Source organism: Eleutherodactylus coqui, chromosome 7, assembly GCF_035609145.1.
Source record: "Eleutherodactylus coqui strain aEleCoq1 chromosome 7, aEleCoq1.hap1, whole genome shotgun sequence".
Lineage (NCBI taxonomy): Eukaryota > Metazoa > Chordata > Amphibia > Anura > Eleutherodactylidae > Eleutherodactylus > Eleutherodactylus coqui.
Genome location: NC_089843.1, coordinates 3,176,321 through 3,197,118, shown reverse-complemented (window position 1 = coordinate 3,197,118; position 20,798 = coordinate 3,176,321). Strand labels below are relative to the sequence as shown.

Here is a 20,798-nt window from a genome sequence, read left to right as displayed (position 1 = left end):
AGTCAATAGGTGGCGCTTTGGAGACCTAAGTACATCACTCGTTTGCATTGCAAATTGTGAATAGACTTGGCCTCGGTGTCGGGTGGGTTTGCCCCTCTTTAGCCACCCATGATGGAGTCTTTGTGCGCCTGGTACCTGTTGTTGGGCTTCAGGTTCTTCATTTTGGGATCCTTGTTAGGAGAGGATCTGTCAGATAGAGGGTAGGAAATCACATAAAACATGAGGGGACTTCTGCATGGAGTCACTATCACTAGTCTCAAAGCTCAGTAGTCGTGGTTCCCCATAAACCCCTCCAGCCACCACATAGCCCATTGGGTTACTATAGGGACTCTTGGTAGAGAAGGGTCAGGGCAACGACTGAACGGCTGCAGACAGGGAACGGGCTACAAGAACACGGAAGGGTGGCACGATTAGTTTGGGTAGGACCTTAGAAGACTTCTTCCCTGGAGCATTGCTAGGTCTGGACAGATGTTGGGGTGGCAGCAGCATGGTGGCTCAGTGGTTAGCACTCCTGTCTTGCAGCCCTGGCTTCTCAGGTCTCAATTTACATGGAGTCTGCATGTTTTGTGGGTTTCCTCTCACATCGCAGGTTATCCGGCTTCCTATGAGATGGGCCCCAGTGCATAATGTGTGATTGGAGGATTAGATTGTGAGCCCCCGTGGCAGGAGAGATGGATGTGAGTGATGACAGTGTTTGTACAGGGCCGTGGGCTACGCAGGTGCTATGTGAACGGACATCATCTGACGACATCTACAAATCGCAAATGGTACATGAAACCGTAAGCTGATATGAGGATCCACTGATCACCATAGATGGACGGGGGTCCTTGGTGATGGGCATTACTCCTCTGCTTCACTACCGGTGGACACTAAAGCTGGCCATACACAATACCTCTTTTAGCTGACCGGTATACATATATATTCACACACAGATCAGCCAAGTATGTATGTGTTCTCAATAAGGGGGTGTAAGCTGCAACCACATTCATCTGTCCCCCTCTAGACCCCTCTGTCTTCCTCCAGACTCCTCTGTACCCCCTCCTCTTCCCCCCTCCTCTGTCTCCCTCCAAACCCCTCTGTCCCCTTCTATACTCTTCTGCCCCCCTCTAGACCCTTCTGCCCCCCTCCAAACCCCTCTGTCCCCCTCCAAACCCCTCTGTCCCCCTCCAAGCCCCTCTGTCCCCCTCCAGACCCCTCTGTCCCCCCGTCCTCCTCTGTCTTACCCCCCAACCCCTCTGTCCCCCTCTAGACCCCTCTGTCCCCCTCTAAACCCTTCTGCCCCCTCCAAACCCCTCTGTCCCCCTCCAAACCCCTCTGTCCCTCTCCAAACCCCTCTGTCCCCCTCCTCTTCTGTCCTCCTCCTGACCCCTCTGCCCCTCCTCCTCTGTCTCCCTCCAGACCCCTCTGCCCCCTCCTCCATGTTTGTCTTATTCCTTCCTCCCATCCTCTCCTCCAGATCCCTCATGGCGGGTGGCAGGTAAAACAAGGTTCCGGATACAAGGTGGCCCCCGAATGTACAAAATATAGAGGCTTATTTCTTACAACCAATGACGGCTTATACTTAACCCCTTAGTGACCAAGCCTGTTTGCGCCTTAATAACCAGGCCAAATTTTGGAAATCAGACATGTTTCACTTTAACATAGAATAGCTCCGTAAAGGCCTTACATATCCAAGTGATTCTGATATTGTTTTTTCGCCACATGTTGTCCTTCATTTAGGTGGTGAAAATAGTCCAATATAATTTGTGTATATTTATTAAAGGCGCCAAAATTGGGAAAATTTTGAAAAAAATATCGTTTTTTTCACATTTTCAAATGTAATATATTAAATATGTGCAAACATACTGTACAAACTTTTGCTAAGGTATATATTTCCATCTGTTTACTTTATTCTGGACGCACACTTGAAAAACTTTATGTTTTTTTAACCATTTCGGAGACGTACAAATTTAACATTACTTTTCAGCATTTTGAGGAACACTTTGTTTTCCTGCACCAAGCCAAGATTGGAAAGGCTCATAGGTGTCAGAATGATAGATACCCCCCCAAATGACCCTATTTTGAAAACTACACCCCTTAATGTATTCACTGAGGGGGGTCAGGAGGATTTTGACCCCACCAGTTTTTTTTTTCAGGAATTAATTCAATTTAGAGAAGAAAAATTAAAATTTCATTTTTTTGCATATATGTAATTTTAAAGACATATTTTTTTCCTATCGTGCACATGAAAATGAGGATTTACACCCCAAAATGGATACCCCTGTTTCTCCCGTGTTCAAAAATATACCCATTGTGGCCCTAATCTTATATCTGAGTCCACAACGGGGCCCAAAATGAAAGGAGTAATCAGTGGCTTTCAGAACATAGATTTTGCTTGAAGTCCTTTTAGGCCTCATTGCCCACTTGTAGAGTTCTTGAGCGCCCAAAACAATAGAAAACCCCCACAAATGACCCCATTTTGAAAACTAGACCCCTTAACGAATTTATCTAGGAGTGTACTGTGTATTTTGACCCCACAGTTTTTGAATGAATTCAAGCAAAGCAATAGGAAAAAATTAGGATTTTCGTTTTTTTGGCAATTCTGTCATTTTAAAAACAGCTTTTTTTGTACAGCACACATATAAATGAAGACTTGCACCCCAAAATGGATACCCCTGTTTGTGCTGTTTTCAGAGACATACCCATTATGGCCCTAATCTTATGTGTGGATGCACAACGGGGCCCAAAATGAAAGGAGCGACTGGTGGCTTTTAGAACATAAATTTTGCTTGAAGTCCTTTTAGGCCCCATTGCCCACTTGTAGAGTTCTTGAGCGCCCAAAACCACAGAGAACCCCCACAAGTGACCCCATTTTGAAAACTAGACCCCTTAACGAATTTATCTAAGGGTGTACTGTGTATTTTAACCCTACAATTTTTGAATAGATCTAAGCAAAGCAGTAGGAATAAATAACGATTTTCATTTTTTGGGCTGTTGTATTAATTTAAAAACAGTTTTTTTGTACAGCACACATATAAATGAAGGCTTTCACCCCAAAATGGATACCCCTGTTTGTCCCGTATTCAGAAACATACCCCTTGTGGCCCTAATCTACTTACAGGACCCATGGCAAGGCCTATAATGGAGGGAACACCCGATGGATTGCAGGACACAACTGAATACATTCCAGGCCCCATTGCTCACTTGTACGGAATAAAAATTGACTCCCTAAAAATATCCCCCCCCCTCCACCATTTTTGGTATTCCCCAAATCTTAGATAAAAGTAATAATGTGAACTGTGTGGTATTTCCGAAGACGAAGGGGTAATTACGGAGGCTGGTTGGAATGGGCCCATGGGGCCATAAAACCGGTATCCCCCCTCCTCTCATGCTTTTTGGGGGTATTTCGTGACCTCAGTGGCGGGTATGGGGTGTAAAAAGTGTCGCTCTGAGTCTTCGTAAGCTTGAGGAGGTGCAGCGGTCTCACACAGAAGGCGCTCAACAAGCTGCTCCTGGACCTGCAGGAAGGCGAACGTTCCCGGGGCTTCTTGTAAATTACGTATTACAGGTAGCGGTCTGAATAACGCCGGGCTCACACGGCCGGATGTGGAATCTGCTTGTGGAGGCCCGCAGCGGATCCCAGTTGTGAGCCCGGCAGTGACCCTGCGTACGGCCGCGTAATGTACTGCGCATAACTGCGTACTTACACGGGCGGTCATGCGCAGTACTTTTTGTTTGTTTGCATTTCCCGCACCGTCGCTTAGCGATGACCCAGGTACCAGCAGCCCTGTTACGGCACTCTGCCCCCCGAGCGCCAGTTGGGGTGCCCTGATCTCCTGCACCCCACTGTCCCTGCCTACTTGCCTCGGCCCTGGCTAACCCCAGGCGGACAACTGGGCGGCAGTCCCTGCACTGGCTAGGGACCTGGCGACTGCCTAGCTGGAACTACTAACAGGGGACAGAGTGCCGACAGAAGAGGCAGGTGTAACAAACCAACAAAACTTACAAGTACAAGCAGGGCTGGAGATGGAGCTCACAGGCAGATAGACAGGACCCGAATAGCAACTAGTGCTGACTGGGACAGACCAGACTAGGGGCTAACAGGACCAACAGAAACAGGCTGAGAAAGGATAGCAGGGCTGACAGACAACTAGTGACTGGCTGAGGTAAACTGCAGACAGACTGACTAGCTGAAAGCAGAACCAATAACTGGCAGTGAGCTCACATCACTGCCAGTCTCTTAACCACAAGGTTCCGCCCCCGGGCGGAGAGTGGGAGGAGGCAACTCCACCCACTGCTGTATAAGACGAACGGAGGAGTGCGGGCGGCACCCTACGGGTGGACACGCCCATGCCGCCGCCCACCGGCCGTCCCAAGCTGCTGGGATAACCTCGACACAGGGCTCCAGGCTGCTGGAGCCGACGCCGGAGCGACGCGCGCCGACTGCGGGATCCCGTGCCGCGCTGTATGGTAACATTACCCCCCCTCTGACGGGGGACCTCCGGGCCCCCGGAAACTCGACCAGGCTTATCCAGGAGGCGGCTGCGAAAACGCTGTACCAACCCGAGAATGTGACCCACCTGGGCGGTCACCATGGGCTGATCCTCAGGTCCATGACTTCGGTAGTCTGTGGCTGCCCCATTTCCTTCAGGGCCAACCGTTGACATATCGTCATGTTTCAGGTCGTCTTCCGAGTCAATGTCCAACCATTCACCACTGTCTTTTGACCCATCCTCGCTACCAATGACGCTGCCTTCAAAATCTGAGGCATCTCCAACTTTAAAATCACTGTCATCTGAGCTATCATACTCCAAAAAACTCTTCCGGGCCCCCAAATATTGTAAGGTTCCTGTAGCCCGGCGAGAATCCAGGATCTCCTGGGCCTCGTATTCAACTTCATCACGGACCGGGGTGGGCGGCGGGGGACCGGAGGTGGGCATCACCGAAGGGACAACAGGTTTCGACACAGACTTATGGAACCCCCTGCGACCCCTCCTTTTGCGATTTCCAGAGGACCGGTACCCCTTCTGTCCCGCCCTGTACGGCTCAACCACCGACAGACTCTCCTCACAACGCAACTGCATACGAGACCCCACCCCTTTCTTCCGTCCCCCCTGCAGGGCATCGGTGGCGACATCAGCAGCAGGGCAGGCGGACGGGGTGTGAAGGTAAGTGGGACCTCGGGGACTGAGTGCGGTCTCGACTGAGCAGGGAGGATGGGAAGCGCGATGGCTATGGCAGAACGGGCCCCACTGGGTTAGCTCCCCAGTGGCCCAATCGAATTGGGGGTTATGCAACGCCAGCCACGGCATCCCTAGTACCATGTCTACCGACATTTTCTCCATTACCAGGAATGATAGACCTTCCGAATGGCGACCCCCCACAGTGAGTTGTAACACTGGGGTCCTCCATCGTACCAAGCCCGAAGCCAGAGGAGTAGCATCAATGCTAGCAAAACGAATTGGCGTCTTCAGCGCCAAAAATTCCGCCCTCAGGGGCTCAACAAGACGCATGCTTACCAGGTTAGCGGCTGCTCCGGAATCAATAAATGCCTGCCCTAGGCGGGAGAAGTTCCGGAATCTAACCTGGCAGGGTATTAGAAGTCTAGGACGTACCTGTGGTCCTAGGCGACCCTCCCTGCAATCGCCTAGGACTGGGAGTCTTTCTGCCGATTCGGACTGTGGGCGCTGAGGCCTCAGGGGGCAGGTTATCACCCGATGTCCAGCTTTCCCGCAGTAGAGGCAGAGATGATGCAATAACCGAACTCGGCGTCGCTCCTTGGGGTCCAGCGGGTCCAGTTCCATAGGTTCGGGAACAGAGACTGGTACGGAAGAGGAAGGAACCGGACAAACGACCTCCCTGACTCTACTGGTCTGCCTGTCCTGCTTCCCAGCCCTGAGCCTCCTATCTGCCTTCACCGCTAGCTCCATGGCCTCCTTTAAGGACCTGGGAATGGGATGGGAGATCAACAGCTCTTTGACCGCGTCCGAGAGACCCTGCAGAAAAACGTCCTTCAGGGCACTCTCGTTCCATGCAGTGTCGCCCGCATAGCGTCTGAAACTGGAGCAATAATCCTCCACACAAAGCGACCCCTGATGCAGCGCCAGCAACCGTGAAACCGCCAACCCCACTCGGTCCGGCTCATCAAAGATGCCCCCGAGTTCCTGAAAAAAGGAGTCCACCGACTGCAGGGAGGGGGAACCCTCGGGAATAGAAAAGGCCCAAGTCTGGGCAGAGCCCCGCAGCAGGGACATTATAAGCCCGACCCTCTGGGCCTCTGAGCCCGAAGAACGGGGACGCATCCGAAAAAACAGGCGACACGCCTGTTGAAAAACGAAAAACTTGTTCCTCTCCCCAGAGAACACCTCGGGGAGAGGGCACTTGGGTTCGGGACTGGTAAAGGCGTTCTGCCCCTGCGACAACGCCCACTGCTCCTGGGCCACCATGCGAGCTGACAAATCCCGGATCACCGGCACCAGGTCTTGCAGCTGGTTTGCAAGGGCGCTGATCGCCGCCATGAAAAAAAAGGTATTTTAAAGGCCAGTTATTATGTTACGGCACTCTGCCCCCCGAGCGCCAGTTGGGGTGCCCTGATCTCCTGCACCCCACTGTCCCTGCCTACTTGCCTCGGCCCTGGCTAACCCCAGGCGGACAACTGGGCGGCAGTCCCTGCACTGGCTAGGGACCTGGCGACTGCCTAGCTGGAACTACTAACAGGGGACAGAGTGCCGACAGAAGAGGCAGGTGTAACAAACCAACAAAACTTACAAGTACAAGCAGGGCTGGAGATGGAGCTCACAGGCAGATAGACAGGACCCGAATAGCAACTAGTGCTGACTGGGACAGACCAGACTAGGGGCTAACAGGACCAACAGAAACAGGCTGAGAAAGGATAGCAGGGCTGACAGACAACTAGTGACTGGCTGAGGTAAACTGCAGACAGACTGACTAGCTGAAAGCAGAACCAATAACTGGCAGTGAGCTCACATCACTGCCAGTCTCTTAACCACAAGGTTCCGCCCCCGGGCGGAGAGTGGGAGGAGGCAACTCCACCCACTGCTGTATAAGACGAACGGAGGAGTGCGGGCGGCACCCTACGGGTGGACACGCCCATGCCGCCGCCCACCGGCCGTCCCAAGCTGCTGGGATAACCTCGACACAGGGCTCCAGGCTGCTGGAGCCGACGCCGGAGCGACGCGCGCCGACTGCGGGATCCCGTGCCGCGCTGTATGGTAACAAGCCCGTATACAATGTAGTTGGGTATGGGCAGTGGGTATATCCACGACCATGGAACACAATAGGCTCTATGCTGCGGATAGCCGCGGTAAAATAGAACCTGCTGCGTTCTCTTTTCTGCGAGTGGATTATGTAATTCCGACCCGCTAATGTGAGCGGAATTGTGTAATCCAATGCGATTGATCTGCATATTACTGCGGATCAGACGCATGCGGAATCCGTAATTCCTATCTGGTCATGTGAGACCGACCAAAAGTAGATCGCCACCTTTTTATCACGTGACCGGGGACCGCTCAACGAGGCCACCCGTCACTGCTCCAGGCTCTCGGCGACCATTGGTTGCCGAGAGCAAGGAGATTTTAAGTTTCCTGGGCTCCCCGCCTCCTGCGCATGTGTCTGGTGTTTTGCCGGCGGTCGCATGTGCAGAATCCGGGTAAGTTCACGGATGAGGATCGCGTTGGTGTGCAAATACGGAGGCCTCCGGTAAGAAGTTTCATCTCCTCTCACCGATCGCATCGGTGAGGGGAGATGAAACTAACTTTTTTTTTTTAACTTTTACGTGATCGCCATTATCCATTGGATAACGGCGAACACGTGATCAGGAACCGCTCACCGCGGCCCCCCGTGAAATCTCCAGGCTCTCGGCTAAGTTTTGTAGCCAGGAGCAGGGAGATTTTAAGTTATCCTGGCAATCCACGGCTTTTGCGCATGCGTCTGCCGCCTTGGCGACGGGTGCGTGCGCAGAAGCTGGGGTAAGGTCCGCGGATAAATCCGGGGGCCTTAGGTACATAATTTAATCCTCCCTCACGGATATGATCTGTGCGGGGAGATGAAATGTAAGCGTTTTAAACTTTTTTTTTTACTTTTTAAACTTTTTAAAAACTTTTTGACACTTTTTTAAATTACTTTTTTTACACTCTTTTTACTTTAAATGATCACTGCTATCCATTGGCTAACAGTGATCATCTCTGCAGGGACATCCCTCTGCTCCTGGCTACACATGGCAGCCAGGAGCAGAGGGATTTTAAATTTCTCTGGTCCTGAGCCCCTCTGTGCACTCGCCCGATGTCAATCATCGGGCGCGCATGCGCAGAAGGGGACTCAGGTCCCGGAAGACCTGGACACCGCTGAGGACCGGGGGTGAGTATTTTCACCTCCCCTCATGGATCCGATCCATGAGGGGAGGTGAAATTAACTTTATTTTTACTTTTTAAAAAAGTTTTTCGCGATCGCCGCTATCCACTGGAACATCTGGTTCCCGGCTACCGCTCGCCGCAGTCCCCGGGAACATCTCCTGGTTCCCGGCTACCTTCAGGAGCCGGGAACCAGGAGATTTTAAACTCCCCGGGGTTCCCAGTCTTCTGCGCATGCGCGTGACGTCATTTGTGTGGCGCGCTTGCGCAGAAGAGCCGTGCTGGGTCCCGGAGGACCCTTTCGCCACGGCAGACATCGTGGAATCCGGGTGAGTAATTTCAGCTGCCCTGATGGATCGGATCCATCAGGGCAGCTGAATCTTTAGCTTTTTAAACTTTATTGTGATCGGCGCTATCCATTGGATAGTGCCGATCGCAATGCCAGGGGGGACTGCCCGCAGCCCGGGATGACAGCTCCATGCTGTCGGCTACCTGTGGGCACTGACAGCATGGAGCTGTCACGTCCAGAGCCCACGGGGCTTTATTCTCTGTAGGACGCATGTTTTTACGTCCTCAGAGAATAAAGCCCACTTGGGCAGAACGTAAAAAGGCTATGGGCTGGTCGTTAAGGGGTTAAACAAGATTAATGAATAATAGGTAAAAGTTATGTAACCGTTACCATTATATTGCCAGCCTGACTGTCGCTGACAATCACAACACTTAGTCTACAAGTTAAGCAATTTACAATTGGGACATGCAATTACAGTAAAGTATTCCATGCAGTGCACTAATGATGATTCTACAGAAAGTACTAACTCAAAGATGGTGGTGTGTAGTTAACAAGGGATTCGTCTGAGGAGCTTGCACTCAACAGGCAAGCGGGTTTTCAACACAAAGTTTCAACTTGTTTCTAGTCTTGTAACTGTACTTTCACTACATGCAATAGCCAACAGATATGCTAGTGTTTGACTCTACAGCAGGGTATGTCTCTGTCTCTTTCTAGCAGGCCTGCTTACTGTCTGACACTAGTTACTTCTCTGCACACTTGGTTTTAATTATGAACGCACTTATGACCTGTGGCATCCCATGTACTGTGATGGGGTGAAGAGACTTCCACAGCTTGTTGGAGGTCTTTCATCTGAAAAGCTGTGGAATGGTGTGTCACTCTCTGTAGCCTTCCCTCTGGCTGTAGCCGCTGATTTTGCAGTATCATGTGACTGATGCAAAGCATCATGGGCACACGCACGTGCTCACTAGACAGGTGGGGACGCGCCGTTGGAGGAGCCGCTGATTGCGGCAATCCCAGACCAGGTAAAGCTAATTATAGGAGTTGATTGCCATTCTGGACCTGCGTCTCTGATTTGTTGATGTGTATGGGTAATTTGTATATAAATGTGTATGTCTTGCTTTTATGCTTGAAAAAGACTCCTTTGGAGTCAAAACGCATGTAAACTATGGAGGACTAAAGAAATGTTTTAGTTGCACCTTCTATGCTGTCACTGCTACCTATTTTCTGTGGATGAAGTGGACCCTGGGATCAGATCCTTTGGTGACTGGGCATCATAAACCTGTCCTACCATATTATGGTGAGGAAGCTGTGCTGCTGGCAAACTTCTGTTTATTCATCTGATTTTGCAGTATGACCTGCGGCAGCCTTGAACCTTCAGTCCTTCAATCCTTCCTGGGCCCAACGCTAGCTCAGGCAGCCATAAACAGCACGCTCAGTCTCTACCCCTTCACTCAGGCCGCTGCACAATCTGCTCAGCTGCTCCCTACACTGAGTGCCTCTGATGCAGCTCTATTTCTCCCGCTAGAACACAGCAACTCACATAGTTTAGTTCGAGCATCAACAACATTGAAAAATATTTGCACTCCTCTGTCCAGACCCCTCTGTCTTGCTCCTTCACGCTCCTCTGTGCTTCTGCTCTAGACCCCTCGGTTCTCCTGCTCTAGACCCCTCAGTTCTCCTGCTCTAGACCCCTCAATTCTCCATCTCTAGACCCCTCTGTCCTCCTTCTCCAGACCCCTCTGTCCTCCTCCTCCAGACCCATCTGTCCTCCTCCTCCAGACTCCTCTGTCCGCCTCCTCCAGACCCCTCTGCCCTCCTCCTCTAGACCCCCTCTGCCCTCCTCCTCCTCCAGACCCCCTCTGCCCTCCTTCTCCAGACCCCCTCTGCCCTTCTCCTCCTCCAGACCCCCTCTGCCCTCCTCCTCCTCCAGACCCCCTTTGCCCTCCTCCAGACCCCCTCTGCCCTCCTCCTCCTCTAGACCCCCTCTGCCCTCCTCCTCCTCCAGACCCCCTCTGCCCTCCTCCTCCTCTAGACCCCCTCTGCCCTCCTCCTCCTCTAGACCCCCTCTGTCCTCCTCCTCCTCTAGACCCCCTCTGCCCTCCTCCTCTAGACCCCCTCTGCCCCCTCCTCCTCTAGACCCCCTCTGCCCCCCTCCTCCTCTAGACCCCCTCTGCCCTCCTCCTCCTCTAGACCCCCTCTGCCCTCCTCCTCCTCTAGACACCCTCTGCCCTCCTCCTCCTCTAGACCCCCTCTGCCCTCCTCCTCCTCTAGACACCCTCCGTCCTCCTCCTCCTCTAGACCCCCTCTGTCCTCCTCCTTCTCTAGACCATTCTGTCCTCCTCCTCTAGACCCCTCTGTCCTCCTCCTCTAGACCCTTCTGTCCTCCTCCTCTAGACCCCCTCTGTCCTCCTGCTCTTGAGCCCCTCTGTCCTCCTGCTCTTAAGCTCCTCTGTCCTCCTGCTCTTGAGCCCCTCTGTCCTCCTGCTCTTGAGCCCCTCTGTCCTCCTCCTACAGACCCCCTCTGTCCTCCTCCTCCTACAGACCCCCTCTGTCCTCCTCCTACAGACTATTCTGCCCTTCTTCTCTAGACCCCACTGCCCTCCTCCTCCTCTAGACCCCCTCTGTCCTCCTCCACTAGACCCCCTCTGTCCTCCTCCTCCTCCTCTAGATCCCCTCTGTCCTCCTCCTCCTCCACTAGACCCCCTCTGTCCTCCTCCTCTAGACCCACTCTGTCCTCCTCCTCCTCCAGACCCCCTCTGTCCTCCTCCTCCAGACCCCCTCTGTCCTCCTCCAGACCCCTTCTGTCCTCCTCCTGCTCTAGACCCCCTCTGTCCTCCTGCTCTTGAGCCCCTCTGTTCTCTCTTCCATTCTCCTCTCGCGGTTTATCTCTAGTGAGAAGAATCATGTTGGGTATCCTTCTTGATCCTTCCCTCCTCCAGCCTCTGCCATTGGTGGAGATTTTGGGAGGTCCCATACACATCATGGGGTGGGTTCAGTCATCATTAATCTGATGTATATGGCCAACTTAAGTGAACCAGCACTATGCTGGGTGGTGACATGGCATTGGGCAGCACAAACTACCAGGAAATGGTGAGCACTACTGAGTGATCAGGCACTAAGGAAAGGCTGCTCATTCACTAGGGGTTGGGCACTACTCCACTGGCAACAAAGGCCTGAACAATGCACAACAGCACATAAGGCAGTGCCATGTGTGGGCATTAAGAAGCTGATGTAATATACAGGACCTGGCAGTGCCACGGGTTAGTTGTGACCTGTATCAGCCGTAGAATCTCACAGGCCGATGACTGGTATGAGAAAGTTGCCAATCCATGCAGAGAACTGGTGCAGCTACCAGAAGGCTCTTTATTGTGACCATGTGGTTAGGTCTCTATGGGGGCCCTACTGTGGTGACACAAGGGTGGGGTAACTATGAGCAAAGAGTGGTTCAGAATATTCTAAAACCACAGAAGTTTATTCTCCGGGTCCTTACAGTGAAGGAACTGCAGGAAATAAACTCTCAGGATACCTGGGGCCTGGAGCTCCCATCTTGGAGACCCGTTTAGAGGCGGCTTGTTTCTTCACACGTCTGGGGGGAAATAATATTGAGAAGAGTATTATACTATTAGGTGGGGTTAGTAAGGGATGAGTACAGGATTATCAGGAGGGAATCGTGGATGCAGCATGGCGGTCAATGACGACACAGCCATATCCGTGGTCCATGGACAGGATCCTCCAGCTGTCACCCTGCGTCTGTTCAAGGCATATTCCTCTGACGTTAGTGAGGTCTAGATGTTAGGATGAATTGTCAGGGTGGCCCCGGGGGACCTATAGCGCTGCTGCGGATGTGGTTAATGCAGCACATGGGAGCTTATTTTCATGAAATAAACTGCCCGGAGTTACCTTCTGGGGTGTCGCTTCGTCTTGGTGAAACGCTTTTTGTTTGAAGACATTTTAACTTGTCTGAAAAATGTGACATTGAAAGAAGTCAGAGAAAGAAAAGGCTGAGTTGAGACAAGACACCCGATATCCCTGCACCCGACTATAGAGAACCCCCCCAGTGATAGGGCAGACACTTGGCCAGTGGCACATCTCTCTATGTAGAAGTAGACCAGTGCCGGTCCATGCTCATGGTGTGGACCGGTGAAAAGGATGTGAGGACATGACAGGAGAAGCCCCCACCTGAAGCCATGTGAATCCCACTGATCAGTGGCCAAGTGGCTCACTTCATGGGACATCACTACATAGTAACATAGTAACATAGTTCGTAAGGCTGAATGAAGACAATGTCCATCTAGTCCAGCCTGTTTAGCCTCCTGTTTTGTTGATCCAGAGGAAGGCAAAAAAAAACCAAGAGCAGAAGCCAATTAGCCCTTTTGGGGAAAAAATTCCTTCCCGACTCCCTAATGGCAGTCAGACTGTTCCCTGGACCAACCCCTAATAGTTCCTACCTGCCTGTATACCCGGATTAACAATTAACCTAAGATTATATCCTGTAATATCCTTCCGCTGCAGAAAGACATCAAGTCCCCTCTTAAACTCCTCTATGGATCCTGCCATCACCACGTCCTCAGGCAGAGAGTTCCACAGTCTAACTGCTCTTACAGTAATGAACCCCCTTCTGTGTTGGTGATGAAACCTGCTTTCCTCTAATCGTAGCGGATGTCCTCTTGTTACCGTCGCAGTCCTGGGTGTAAACAGATCCTGGCAGAGATCCTTGTATCGTCCCCTCATGTATTTATACAGAGTTATTTGGTCGTCCCTTAGCCGTCTTTTTTCTACAGTAAATAGTCCCAGTTTTGGTGCCTCTCTGGGTATTCCAGTCCCGTCATTCCATGTATTAGTTTAGTTGCCCTTCTTTGAACCCCTCCAGCACTGTAACATCTTTCCTGAGCCCCAGTGACCAGAACTGTGCGCAGTATTCCATGTGAGGCCTGACAAGTGCCTTATATAGTGGGGGTATAATGTTCTCGTCCCTCGCCCCTATACCTCTTTTAATGCACCCCAAGACTTTATTAGCTTTTGCAGCTGCTGATTGGCATTGGTTACTCCAGTTTAGTCTACAGCCCACTAGTACCCCCAGGTCTTTTTCCATATCACTTTTCCCTAGTGGTACCCCATTTAGTGTATATTTGTGACATCCGTTTCTCCTGCCCATGTGCAGAACCTTACGTTTATCCACATTGATCTTCATTTGCCATTTTTCTGCCCAAGCCCCCGGCTTATCTCGGTCCGTTTGTAGCCGCACATTGTCCTCCGTTGTATTAATTATCTTGTAGAATTTTGTATCATCTGCAAATATTGATATATTACTGTGCAGCCCCTCTATCAGGTCATTGATAAATATGTTGTACAGAATGGGGCCTAATACTGACCCCTGTGGCCCCCCCACTAGCGACGGGGGCCCAATCAGAGTATGAGCCATTTATTTCCACCCTCTGCTTTCTATCTCTGAGCCAGTTCCTTACCCAGTCCGAGCTGCCTCATTTTGTATATTAGCCTATTATGTGGCACGGTGTCAAAGGCTTTAGAGAAGTCCAGATATACGAGATCCATAGACTCTCCCAGGTCCAGCCTAGAGCTTACATCATGCTAGAAGCTGATCAGATTGGTCTGACATGAGCGACCCTTCATGAATCCATGCTGGTGAGGAGTTATTCCCTTAATCTCCTTGAGTTGCTCATTGATGGCGTCTCTCAGAATCCCCTCGAAAATTTTTCCCGTTACTGAAGTGAGACTTACTGGCCTGTAGTTACCAGGCTCACTTTTGGTCCCCTTATTGTAAATTGGAACCACGTTGGCAATGTGCCAATCCAATGGTACAACCCCAGTCTTAATAGTATCCACAAATGTTAGATATAGCGGCCTAGCTATCTCGTCACTTAGTTCCCTTAGTATCCTTGGGTGTATTCCATCTGGGCCTGGCGATTTATCGATTTTAGTCTTCTGTAATCGTTTCCGCACTTCCTCCTGCGTTAGGTATGACATATTTTGCGAGGGGTTTATTTTATTCTCCTGCATCTCGTGTGGCATTTCCTTTTCGTTTGTTAATACGCTTGAAAAGAAACTATTTAATAGATTTGCCTTCCCTCCATCATCTTCTATGATTTCTCCTGCATTATTTGTTAAAGGGCCAGCGCTCTCCCTGCAAATCCCTTTGCTGTTAATATAGTTGAAGAATAGTTTCGGGTTGTTTTTGCTCTCTTTGGCGATCAGTCTTTCTGCTTCCTCCTTGGCAGTTTTGATCCTATCTTTGCATATTTTGTTTTTTTCCCTGTATGATTTTAGCGCTTCTTCGCTGCCTTGTTGCTTTAGTAGTTTGAACGCTTTCTTTTTTTCGTTTATTGCCCCTCGTACCATCTTGTGGAGCCACAATGGTTTCCTTTTACTTGAAGTTCTTTTATTTTTAAAGGGAATGAACTGCTCACATGAGGCGATTAGGATCCTTTTAAACTCCTCCCATTTGTCCCCTGTACTGATATTTTTGAGGATGTTGTCCCAATTAATGTTACCGATAGTAGTTCTAAGCTCATCAAATTTTGCTTTACTAAAGTTTAGTTTCTTTGTCTCTCCCTGATAAGGCTTCCTATTGATTGACAGCTGGAAGTTGATTATATTGTGGTCACTGTTCCCCAAGTGCCCCTCAACCTGTACCCCCTTTTATACGTTCCGGTTTGTTAGTTAGTACTAGGTCCAGAATGGCTCTCCCTCTTGTTGGCTCCCGCACAAGTTGGATAAGGTAATTATTTATCTTTAATTACTCTCAAGAACTTATCACCCCTGTGAGATTTGCAGGTTTCCTTCTCCCATGTTATATCCGGGTAATTAAAGTCCCCCATAATAATTACTTCGTTTCGCTTTGACACTTCTTCTATCTGCCTTAATAGTAAGTTTTCAGTTTCTTCTGTTGCTTTTGGTGGTCGATAGAAGACCCCTATCAGGATTTTGTTATTTTTTCCTCCCTGTATTTCTACCCACAGAGATTCCACCTGTTCGTCTCCTGCCCCTATATCCTCCCGTAGTCTCGGATTTAAGTTCGATTTGACGTACAGACATACCCCTCCCCCTTTCTGGTTCCTTCGGTCTCTTCTGAAGAGATTGTACCCCTGTAAATTCGCCACCCAATCGCACTTATCATCAAGCCGTGTTTCCGTTATTCCAACTATATCATAACTTTCGTAAGTCATTCTTGCTTCAAGCTCCCCCACTTTACCAATCAGACTTCTTGCATTCGTGGTCATACAATTGATATCGTTATTTTTGTTTTTTAAATTTGTTTTGTTGCTATTCGTACTGTTGGCTGACCTCACAGTTCTAACTGTACTAACCCCACCCGCCTCTCGACCCCCATTCCCATTTCTTTGACCCCGGTTGCCATGTACACTGGCTACCCTACTATTTCTCATTTTACCCTCCCCCCCCAGTCCCTAGTTTAAACACTCCTCCAGCCTTCTAGCCATCTTCTCCCCCAACACAGCTGCACTCTCCCCATTAAGATGGATCTATCTCTGGTGAATGTCCCTGTTTTGCCCATGGTTCATGTTGGAGCTGTAAATGAGCCATGCTGATTTTGGCTGGACAAACATTAATGATTATTTCAATGGAAAAGGAGACTAAGCGACTGCCAGAACCCTCTGTGCCCTCCAAAACCATCTGATGGCCCCAAGATCCCTCTGTCCCACCCAGAAGCATCTGGTGCCCCCATGACCACTCTGTTCCCTCCAGAACCTTCTGGTGCCCCCAAGATCCCTCTGCCCCCCCCCCCCAGAATCATCTTGTTTCCCCAACACCCCTCTGTCCCCTCCAGAACCATTTGGTGCCCCCAACACCCCTCTGTCCCCTGCAGAACAATCTGGTGCCCCCAAGACAACTCTGTCCCCTCCAGAATCCTCTGGTGCCCACAAGACCCCTCTGCTCCTCCCATAATCATCTGGTGCCCCCAAGACCCCTATGTCACCTTCAGAACCAATCTCGTGCCCCCAACACCTCTCTGTCCCCTCCAGCACCATCTAGTGCCACCAAGACCACTTTGTCCCCTCCAGAACCCTCTAGTGTCCCCTCTACCCCCCCCCCCAGAATCATCTGGTGCCCCCAAGACCCCTTTGTCCCCCCCTCGGCAGAATCATCTGGTGCCCCCAAGACCACTCTGTCCCCTCCAGAACCCTCTGGTGCCCCCAAGACCCCTCTGTTCCTCCCAGGATCATCTGGTGCCCACAAGACCCCTCTGCCCCCCACCCACCCACAGAATCATCTGGTGCCCCCAAGACACCGCTGTCCCCTCCAGAACCATCTGGTGCCCCCAAGACCACTCTGTCCCCTCTACAGACCTCTGGTGCCCCCAAGACCCATCTGTCCCCCCCTAGTATCATCTCGTTTCCCCAAGACCCTCTGTCCCCTCCAGAACCATCTGGTGCCCCCAAGACCACTCTGTCCTCTCTAGAACCCTCTGGTGCACCCAAGACCCCTCTGTTCCCGCCCCCCCCCGCCCCAGAATCAACTAATGCCCACAAGACCCCTCTGTCACCCCCTCCCCCAGAATCATCTGGTGCCCCCAAGACCACTCTTTCCCTCCAGAACCCTCTGGTGCCCCCAACACCTCTCTGTCCCCCCCAGAATCTTCTTGTGCCCACAAGACCCCTCTGCCCCCCCACCCACAGAATCATCTGGTCCCCCCAAGACACTGCTGTCCCCTCCAGAACCAACTGGTGCCCCCAAGACCATTCTGTCCCCTCTGCAGACCTCTGGTGCCCCCAAGACCCCCCCCCCAGAATCACCTGGTGCCCATAAGACCTCACTGTCTTCCCCTCCCCACAGAATCATCTGGTGCCCCCAAGAACCCTCTGTTCCCTCTGCCCTCCCCGAATACTGAGGTGCCCGCAAGACCACTCTGTCCCCTCCAGAACCCTCTGGTGCCCCCAAGAGCACTCTGTCCCCTCCAGAACCATCTGGTGCCCATAAGACCCCTCTGTCCCCTCCAGAACCATCTGGTGCCCCTAAGACTCCTCTGTCCCCTCCAGAACCATCTGGTGCCCCAAGGCCCCTCTGTTCCCTGCTCCAGACTTCTTCGCTCCCTCTACACTATTCTGTCCCTACTCCAGACTCCTCTGTCCTCCTCCAATCCAGACTGTTCTGATCCACCTCCACAACTTTGTTTTCTCTAGATTCCTATGTGCCCTTCCTCCAGACCTCCTTAGTTTACCCCAGACCCTTCTGGTCCCACCAACTCCTTTGTCTCTTCCATAGCCCTCTGCCCCAGTCTCTGCTGTCCTTCTACAGACCCCTCTGGTTCCCCCCACTCCTTTGTCTCATCCCCTTTGTTCCATCCCAAACTTCTCTGGTATCAAGTTATCTCATGTGATAAGAAAAGATCAGACTAAATTCGAACCCAACGTGTCCTGTACCACTTTTCTCCTGACATCCACCATTTGTGGGACGCGTGGGTGCCATCCTCATACACAAGACGAAATCAGTAGTTTCAATCAGTTTGGTGTTTGCCCAGCTTAAGGCTAATTTCACGCAGGTGAGTGCGATATCGGGCCACACACAACTTCAGGGAAATAGCGATCCTCTGGCGCGGCTGTCAATGGAAGACCTCCCATGGTATGTGATGTGTTTACCGGACCCGTTGAAGACAATAGGCGTAGCGTTCCGAGGGAACACCCAAAGACAGGACATGCCACCAGGCACGCTCATGCGAATAACCCCATTTAACAGAATGGGGTTCATATTTGTGCATCTCGCATCGCATGATTTTCTTGGTTGTGTGAAAACAGCCTTAGGCTCCATCGGTCAGGGTAAGCTTGGGCTCCTGGTCTTACAATACACACTTTGCAATCACACACTGGTAATAGACCTGCCTTCAGATACCGGTAATGTCCTGCACCCTACAGTCTGGGGACACGAAGTATATAATACACATATACTGTATATCACATGAACCCTCCACTACTTTGAGGACCAGTACATCCAGAGCGGTAGAGAAGGTGTAATGCACAGTGTGTCCACTAGAGGCACCACAATACCTATGAATAAGGCTTATTATGCCTCTCAGGTATGGCTTCTGTTCAAAACGTGGCCTCCATACGACGGATCTGAACAGCACCTAACAGCCCCCATTGATTAATGAAATCCAATACGGTTCTGTCAACGTCTGACTTGTTTTGACAGCAAGAATATCGCAGCATGCTTAGAACTAACAGAAAACAGCAGGCGAGGAATAAACTCACCATATAACAGACCTGTGATCCTATGGAGTCACTGAGGGCATACATATAACCACTGTACAAAAACCAGAATACCCACCACCATCATTATACATCTCTACACTGAGGATCCTGGAGGTGATCTCCTCTAACTGAGGATCCTGGAGGTGATCTCCTCTAACTGAGGATCCTGGAGGTGATCTCCTCTACACCGAGGATCCTGGAGGTGATCTCCTCTAACTGAGGATCCTGGAGGTGATCTCTTCTACACCGAGGATCCTGGAGGTGATCTCCTCTAACTAAGGATCCTGGAGGTGATCTCCTCTACACCGAGGATCCTGGAGGGGATCTCCTCTACACTGAGGATCCTGGAGGTGATCTTCTCTACACTGAGGATCCTGGAGGTGATCTTCTCTACACTGAGGATCCTAGAGGTGGATCTTCTCTACACTGAGGATCCTGGAGGTGATCTCCTCTACATTGAGGAGCCGGGAGGTGATCTACACTAAGGATCCCAGAGGTGATCTTCTCTATACTGAGGATCCTGGAGGTGATCTCTAACTGAGGATCCTGGAGGTGATCTCCTCTACACTGAGGATCCTGAAAGTGATCTACACTATCCTTGGATGTGATCTTCTCTATGCTGAGGATCCTGAAGGTGATCTCCTCTACAATGAAGTTCCCATAGGTGATCTCCTCTGCACTAAGGATCACGAAGGTGATCTCCTCTACACTGAGAATCCTGGAGGTGCTCTACACTAAAGATCCCAGAGGTACCTGAATGTGATCTTTTTTACACTGAGAATTCTGGAGGTGATCTCCTCTATACTGAGGATCCTGGAGGTGAGCTCCTCTACACTGTGGATCATGGAGGTGATCTTCTCTATATTGAGGATCCTGGAGCTAATTTCCCTTTATAGAACATCACACATCCTCCGAGGTACCGCAGCTTCATCATCAATTTACATACTGCTAGCCCAGGACTTCTGGCGCACCGGTGTACAACTCTATACTGAGGAACCTGGAGGTGATCTTTTCTACACTGAGAATCCTGGACGTGATCTCTTCTACACTGAGGATTCTGGAGGTGATCTCCTTCATACTGAGGAACCTGTAGGGGATCTCCTCTACACTTAGAATCCTGGACATGATCTCTATATGTAGAATCTCCTTTATACTGAAAATCCTAAAGGTGATCTCCTCTATACTAAAAATTTTGGAGGTGATCTCCTCTATACTGAGAATCCTGGAAGTGATCTCCTCTACTTAGGATCCTGGAGGTGATCTCTTCTGCACTGAGGATCTCAAAGGTGATCTCCTGTCTGATGATCCCAGAGGTGATCTCCTCTACACTTAGAATCCTGGAGGTGATTTCCTCTACACTGAGGATCCTGGAGATCATCCCCTCTACACTGCGGATCCCAGAGGTGATCTCCTCTAGACTGAGGATCCCGGAGGTGATCTCTTTTTACAGGACATACATCACACATCCTCTTCTCTTACTTGTAGAAGTTTCTGTTGTACTTCTTTTCGGATGGGAATCCCAGCATTCCACAGACCACATGACTGTTCTTCTGGGTCCAGGCCACGTCACACACTTGCTCCCAGGTATCACGATACTTGATCTCCAGGATGCCCTCATTAATGGGCAGTCTGTTCTTGGCGCTGGCAATGACAGGGCGCAGTCTGATCTCCTCCAGTTGTCTTTGCTCTGTCTGAATGAAGAAAAAGAGCCATCAAGATGACAACATGAGGTGCCCTCGCCATGTGCTGTGCACATAACTGCTGGGTACATCTATTGCTCCCTGATATCAGCCATTACAGAGGATGACTCTAAGATGGAAGATATAGTTTATTACTGCCTGGAATCAGCCATAGCAGGCCAGGGAGAGGCTGGCTTCAGAGGGAGTATACAGTCTCTTACTCTCTGGTATCAGCCATCGCAGGCCAGGTAGAGGCTGG

At 50.8% G+C, this 20,798-nt stretch overlaps 1 protein-coding gene across 5 annotated transcripts in view; it reads right to left on the bottom strand.

Moving 5' to 3' along the window:
• The window catches only part of LOXL3 (lysyl oxidase like 3), a 114,831-nt gene that overhangs the window by 23,961 nt on the left and 70,072 nt on the right, over positions 1 to 20,798 (bottom strand). For 2 of the 5 annotated variants that reach the window (XM_066572787.1, XM_066572788.1), the window contains exons 4-7: positions 20,340 to 20,551; positions 12,538 to 12,597; positions 12,164 to 12,223; positions 136 to 186 (exon numbers count right to left, since the gene is read on the bottom strand). In XM_066572787.1, coding sequence (XP_066428884.1) covers positions 136 to 186; positions 12,164 to 12,223; positions 12,538 to 12,597; positions 20,340 to 20,551 — 383 coding nt within the window. The remainder of the gene's footprint in view (positions 1 to 135; positions 187 to 12,163; positions 12,224 to 12,537; positions 12,598 to 20,339; positions 20,552 to 20,798) is intronic. The other 3 variants (XM_066572789.1, XM_066572790.1, XM_066572791.1) reach the window with 3 other exon arrangements.